Below are 7,132 nucleotides of genomic sequence, written 5' to 3' on the forward strand. Positions count from 1 at the left end.
ACTTCTGTACATATGGAACAATGTTAATGCGTCCGACATCTGTTAGGTCCTTTGCTGTCACCTTGATACGTGGAATGATGGAAGCTTGTTCAGTTTTGGAGGTGATGCATGCAATAATTCCCATGCCATGGAACGTTCCATGGCCATCAATTGTTCGGATATTATGGTCAGCATTATCAGCAACATATTGTATGAAGTGCCCAGGTGTGAGTCCACGTACCTCAAGTTTCTCAGCTACTACTAATGTGTTTTATTGTATTGAGTGGTAGAATTAAAGAAATGTCTAATCCTTTGTTTGAACTAGGCTACTTACCAGTGACAGCTGTACACACACTGTGGCTAGCTAGCAAACGTCAGCTAACCGCTAGCGAAGAGTAACCTGTAATTCAATGCAGCAAAAATGACGATTGATGACAATTATAAATGTGTTTTATTGTATTGAGTGGTAGAATTAAAGAAATGTCTAACATCTTTGTTTGAACTACTTACCAATGACAGGCTGGGAGTGGTGTTTTCATTGTGTAATTGTATTGAAATTACGTCATTCACTTCATTAATCAATGATGCATCAAGTTGTGTGTTATATATTGTATTCACAGGATGGGGGGGGGGGCGTGACACATGATGAGGAACATTTGTGATGAAAGCCAGTCTAGCGCTAAACCAGTCGCAGAAAATGAGAGTGAAACTTATTGTGTCAACAATATTTGGTTTCGTTTTTTTTTCTCATAACACGCAACTTTAAGTTTTAAAATGTATTTTCATAAATATGTAGTAATGTGTTTTTAGCATGTTGATGTTCTCTCAGTATGTTGGGATCTTATAAAAATGCAGTTAGACGTTCGTAGCGATGTAACACTGTTAGCAGCGTTTGTTGTGGTTTCATCAGTGACTTTTCTCCCATTCTGTGTTTGAGGTGCACCAACATTCAAATACTCGTGTCGTCTTCAATTTCTGTCCGATTTCAATGTGTGACACATCATTTGAAAGCTTACAATCTGTATTTTCAGAATATGTAAAAAACTGAAAGTGTATGTTGGCAACTGATTGATGAAAACATTGTCTGGCGTCACATTTGGCAAATAAGAGGGTGTTGGGGTAGTTGTACCCCTAATACAGGTATAAGACTTAAGAATATCCTCTGAAAAAGTGTTTTATTGGAAAGATTGACCCCCAAAACATAGGAAAAGACACCAAATATGTTGGATAGGTATACATAGGCCCTCCAATATTAACACCATTTTACCCAGATGGCGTCACTCTAAAACATTGTTTAACCTCTTTTGACCTTGAAAAAAGTATGATCCAATAAATTAATTAATTAAGACTTTTAGTATATGATGCAGGAGGGTATTAGGAACAATAAAAACTATGAAACATTACTATTGCAATTTCTCCTGGGTTGGGCCTTTTTTTGAGTTAGATTGACTGGACTATTGACCGCCAGTCAAACTTCTACACTTCTATCACCCAAAAAGGGGCGTGGACATTACGGGAGGGGAAAGTACCCGGATGCGTTGCTCTGATGAATGAAATCACAAGGTAAATGATAAAATCCTACTGAGATTTTACTACATATTAAAAACTACACGTTTTACACTTCACTAGAATTGTCTACTTGGAGGGCTGTTAGATTTCATTTCTTTTCTTTTTTTTGTGGGATTTTTTGCTTGTGGTTTTTAGCTGCTCTGTGTAAAGGATGGGGGTAGAGATGTGTAACTGGGCTCTCTGCAAAACACCAAACTGCCTTACATCAAATACTAACTCTCTCATATTACTACCTGTACTTTGTGAGGGAAGTTACAAATAATTGACGAGGAAAAACAAAAACGTTTATTTTTATTTTTTTATTATTACTTTCTCTGTGTTACCCTCCGACTTCCCGGAGGCCTAACTTGTGAGTGCAATAGACAAAACGCAGACTCACCTCTGTATGATCCTATCCCCACCCACTGTATTTTAACCCTTTTCCTGTGTATTTTAAGAAGAATTATTGGATTCCAATTTGGGCAGCCATAGCTCCCTCACCCATGTTGAGCAGCAGACCACCCTATTACACTCTCTGCCTTCCAGGATGATTCTCTTCTGATTGAATGGTCACACGGTACTGTCCTGTATGCCACCATGAAGGTGGCCTTAAAACGGGTAGAACATGACAATAATTGTATTGGATGTCGTTCTAACAATTAAAGAGTCAATATAACCTGTTTTGGATTGTCCCCGTCCCCCCCTCCCTCACCCAAAAGATCACTAACGATGGGTTTGATATTAAACCTATATGCTCTGTATATCTATACAATTTTGAAATCCATCCTGTGTTGTCTCTGAGTGATTTAAAGGCATTTGCAATTGAACAATTTTAATAAGCGGATGTATTGTCTTATCTTTTTCTTAAGATGTGGTGAAGCTTTGTCAAGACCACCTCTGTGGTAACCCTTGCATGAGTTGGCTGTATGGATCCAACAGGATTGAAATGACCCGCCCCATCTTCCTTTGCGGATCTTGACACTGTGTGTTTGTGTACATATGAGGGGACATGTGTGACTTGTACATGTGAGGAGGCGTGTGACTTGTACATGTGAGGGGACATGCCTGACTTGTACAAGTGAGGGGACATGTTGGCTTGTGTACATGTGAGGGGACATGCCTGACTTGTACATGTGAGGGGACATGTTGACTTGTACATGTGAGGGGACATGTTGACTTGTGTGGGGACATGTTGACTTGTACATGTGAGGGGACATGTTGACTTGTACATGTGAGGGGACATGTTGACTTGTACATGTGACGAGACGTGTGACTTGTACATGTGAGGGGACATGTTGACTTGTACATGTGAGGGGACATGTTGACTTGTGTACATGTGAGGGGACATGTTGACTTGTGTACATGTGAGGGGACATGTTGACTTGTTGAAGAAGGAGTACTGTGGTCCCCTACACCTGTGAACACTTTATTTTCCTCCTCCTTTTTATGCTTTTTCAGAGGAAAGTTTATAGTTTTTTTTCCCTTCTTTTCTTTTCCTCAGCCATCAGAGCCAGACCATCTTCTTAATGCCCACAGGAAATGGTAACCTAGCCCTGTGGGTCCCCTGCTCCCTCACCCCCCAAAGCACCTGTACCTGCAGGCATTTTCTGAACAGGTGTGCCCACCTGCCAGGCACCACTGCTAAACCAGCTGTCATTACCTGTGTCAAAAACCAGAGTTCAGGGAATAACCGAAGGGAACAGAGCCATTTATAAACTGCTTACAGACTGTTTCAAAGGGTGTGGTAGCTGTCAAATGTAAATAATGCCCCCAGCAGATCCCCCTCACCTGTGCTTCATGCATGTGTGACAACAAACTGGGACACACATGTTTTATAGATCACAAATGTCAGGTAAGTAAACTTTGAGCTATTCTGAGATATAATTTCCATACAAATGTGCCGTAATGTTGGTATTTCTCTATAGACAAAATCTCTTCAGCTGCCTATTGGAACACTTTTTGTAGTCAGTTGGGAATTTAATTCCCTTAAGTAGGGCCTGTCTACATGTGATTTTCTTAGATTTAAAAACAATGTACAAAATATTGAAAAATGAGAGGCAGGCAGGCAGCAACCTACAACAAGATGATATTCCAGAAACCAGGAGCGTTAATCAATAATGTCATTTTAGACGTCCTAGAACTGGTCCTCTCTGGTGTTAAGTTGAAACACAGCTGACTGTTAAAACAATGTGTCTGGTATTCATACCTCGGTCAGCCATGTCAATGAAGCCCAAAGAACTTGATTTAATTTGACTCTTTCCATTGAGGTTGCGGTTATAACAAGATTTAACCTGAATGCTTCTGTGTGTGTATAATTGATGAGGGTCCATGTTCCAGTGAGAGACATGATGACATAAGCTTTTTTGGGAGGGGGGGGGGGGGAGGTTGGGGTTGGGGTTCTGGTTTGTCCTTTGGGGTGATGAGTTGTTTAGGTGACAGCACACCTGTGCAGTAAGTGCTTGCGAACATGAACCCTTTGATTGTACAGTGGTTTCCTCCCTGTCACTGCAGGTGGTTGAGCCCATCAGGACACTGGGCCACACGGTCTTCACTGTCCTAGTCATGAGGGAACACAGTCCTGCAACTTTTTTGTTTGGGGTTATTTTTTATTTTTTTTGGACTGGACAAGTTTATTTGTTTGGAAATAATAAAATATGTGACTCGGTAATGGTTTTTATGTGTTCTGTTTCTTTCAAACCACAAATGCGTCTTTTCTGATTATAGATGTTTAATTATCAATATAATAAATGAGATGTTCAGGTAAATTCATATGAATGTGATATCCAGGAGGCATAAGAGAAGAGAACATAGTACAAAGAAGTTACAAAATGCAAAAACTCAAACTGAGTCCTTATTAACCGGTACAGAAGGGGTGAGGCAGGGGGTCCCGGTGGAGCAGACTAACCCCCCAAGACACATTCTACAGGGGCAGAGAGACAGGCCCACACCCCTGTCCACCACATGGAGAACACTACAGCAGATCACTCCTCCATGACCAGGTTCTTCTTGGCTTTGTCCAGTCGGTCCAGCACTTCACTGTAAAGGCCTGACATCTGGAGGAAGACAACGAGAAATAAATACACTTCTGCTATTTTCTGACTGAGAAAGAACACTAGATTGCAGTGTTTTACGTGTCTTTATCTCTGGTCCCAGGTACAGTCACGCCAAACTAGCTTTTAAAGAACAATGTGTCTTTATTGTGTGTATTTCAGGAGAGGCCTTAGAGACCTCTCGTTTGACTAGAAGGATGACTTAATGACTTAGCCTTTGCCACGCACCACTGCTGTCCCATCCCTCCCACTAGTCCCCCCCCCCACACACACACTCCCCTCTCCTGTACCTGGGTCTGGTAGCTGTCCTGCAGGGAGCCCAGGTGGCACAGGAAGCTCATGCCCAGGCCACACCAGCGCTCTGCCTCGGGGTACTGGGCCAGGCTGTACAGCAGGATGCCGGTGTTCCAGGCCCGGGTCAGCAGCCACAGGATCTCCATCTCAGGGAAGTCCTCAGGCTGGAGAGAGGGAGGGACACAGAGAGACTATGGACCTAGGAACCCCCGGGACACCTCCACTGACCCTAGAACCCCTGGGACACCTCCACTGACCCTGGGGTGGATGTCTGAACGTCAAAGGTTGAGTGACCGTAATCGGATCAGGGAACGATCGGAAATATCTGGGATTTGATGTTCATCGATTTTGCACTTCGGTTCTTTTGTTCTAACAGATCCAATCTCAAGGTCGTTTGATCCTTTCAAAGCCCCAGCAGCACGACAGCAGAGCGGCGGCTTGTACAGCACATTACCATCCAAACGGGCAGGAAGGGGATGGTGAATGGAAGCATCTGCTAATTTAAGTGTTGCTGAAAGCCCATTGAGAGAAAACAAGAGATGCTTTCAGAGCTGTGGGCAGGGGGTGGATGTGGGGAGGTTAATTACAGTGTGGGGGTGGGGAGGGTGGGCGGTGGCGTGTGATTGGTGCTGACTCACTGCGCCTGCGATGATTGACAGGGCCTCCTCGTAGTACGCCCACACCTCATCCAGCACGCGGGCCTCCACCTCTGACACCCCGCTGGGCAGCGACAGCTGGATCAGGCGGTGCACACACTGGCTGAGGACGGAGAAGAGACACTCAGTACACACACACACACACACACTGGCTGAGGACGGAGAAGAGACACTCAGTACACACACACACACACACTGGCTGAGGACAGAGCAAGTGACTCATTACACACACACACACACACAGGCTGAGAGGGGCACAGAGAGAGAGAGACACACACACACACACACACACTGAGCAGCACACATCTGGAGCTCAGCTCAGTGACAGTAACAGTCTGATTGGATACCACTATCTGATAGGCTAGTCCGGGGGACCAATGGTGAATAGTGAGGCTGTTTGGGTGCAGGGTGGTGTAGAGGGGTACCTGCAGCGAGCCAGGTCTGCCTGGGGTTGTTTCCTGTGCAGAGACAGAGCGATCCTCAGGGCCTTCTTACACAGCCCAGGGAGGTGGGCTGGGGGCTCCATGGCCAGGGCTGCAGACAGCAACACACATCACTGACAATACTGTAGAACCAGGGCCGGACTTATGCATGGGCTACCCCAAAATAAATCCAAATGTATGAATAAATATTTGCTCTTTGATTTTGAATTCATAAATTACGTTCAAATTGGAAAAAATTGTTTTGTCGCAGCGCAGGGCACGGAAATACAGCCCCCCCCCCCTCCCCCGCGGGCATGGAAATACAGCCCCTATCACTATTCCTACTGGACGCTCTGATGAATGACGTGTTTTAATTTGTTTAATTATACTGTATATTTAGGCCAATGGAGAGGTTTACATCGACGCGTCACGCGCAGGGCAGGGGCATCATCTTTGGTGGAGCGATTGTCAATGTCATGATCATGGCGGACAGGAGGAATTACGAGAGTGGAGCGCAAAAAAGAAAAATGAAAAATGAAAAAGTGGAACGCGAAAGGGAGACACTGAGAAAAACTCCAAAACTTACTGGGTTTTTCAAACCAGTCGTAGATGCTTCATGAGTTCAGACACTCGCGCCCAGACACATACTGTAGCTGTCCAATACACACCTCACTTACATTTCGTCTCAGGCACCCACACGTAGGCCCTGTTAGTGTAGGTTTGTTATTTTGTCTGTCTTTATTAAATTAAAAAAATATTATTGTCACCCTTGTCTCTGTGTCCGTCTGTTCTGGGGTTCTGCCACATTTGACCGCTTGGTTCAGGCCTAACACTTGCTTTTTCTTCATGTGCTTTATGCCAATAACATACTCCATTGGGATACGTGTGTTTCTGGTCATAGGTTCTGGTTGGTGTAGTTGTAGCTTATCATTTTTAGTGTAGGTAGGGGCCCGAACAATGACTCAAGCCCAGGGGCCCCCACCCCCCTAAGTCCAGCCCTGTGTAGAACTATACTGTAGAACTATACTGTAGAACTATACTGTATATCACAAATACTATATAACTTATTGAACCTGCACTGTTTTATGTATTTTATTGAATGTTTTCTGTCTGCCCTAACTGAGCTGTTTGACAACAAAATTTTCCCATTGGGGACAATAAAGGTTTTCAATCAATCAATAAC

At 44.1% G+C, this 7,132-nt stretch overlaps 1 protein-coding gene across 1 annotated transcript in view; it reads right to left on the reverse strand.

The window, feature by feature from the left end:
* Nucleotides 1-4,508: 4,508 nt before the first annotated feature.
* Nucleotides 4,509-7,132, reverse strand: part of LOC308163925 (testis-expressed protein 11-like) — a gene marked incomplete at both ends in the record, with an annotated part of 19,671 nt that continues 17,047 nt past the window's right edge. Inside the window, 4 exons of the mRNA XM_080538099.1 lie at nt 4,509-4,580; nt 4,868-5,035; nt 5,510-5,630; nt 5,953-6,061. Of these exons, the coding sequence (XP_080394225.1) occupies nt 4,509-4,580; nt 4,868-5,035; nt 5,510-5,630; nt 5,953-6,061 (470 nt within the window). The remainder of the gene's footprint in view (nt 4,581-4,867; nt 5,036-5,509; nt 5,631-5,952; nt 6,062-7,132) is intronic.

This window comes from Nansenia antarctica, assembly GCF_963989245.1.
Source record: "Nansenia antarctica genome assembly, chromosome: 8".
NCBI lineage: Eukaryota > Metazoa > Chordata > Actinopteri > Argentiniformes > Microstomatidae > Nansenia > Nansenia antarctica.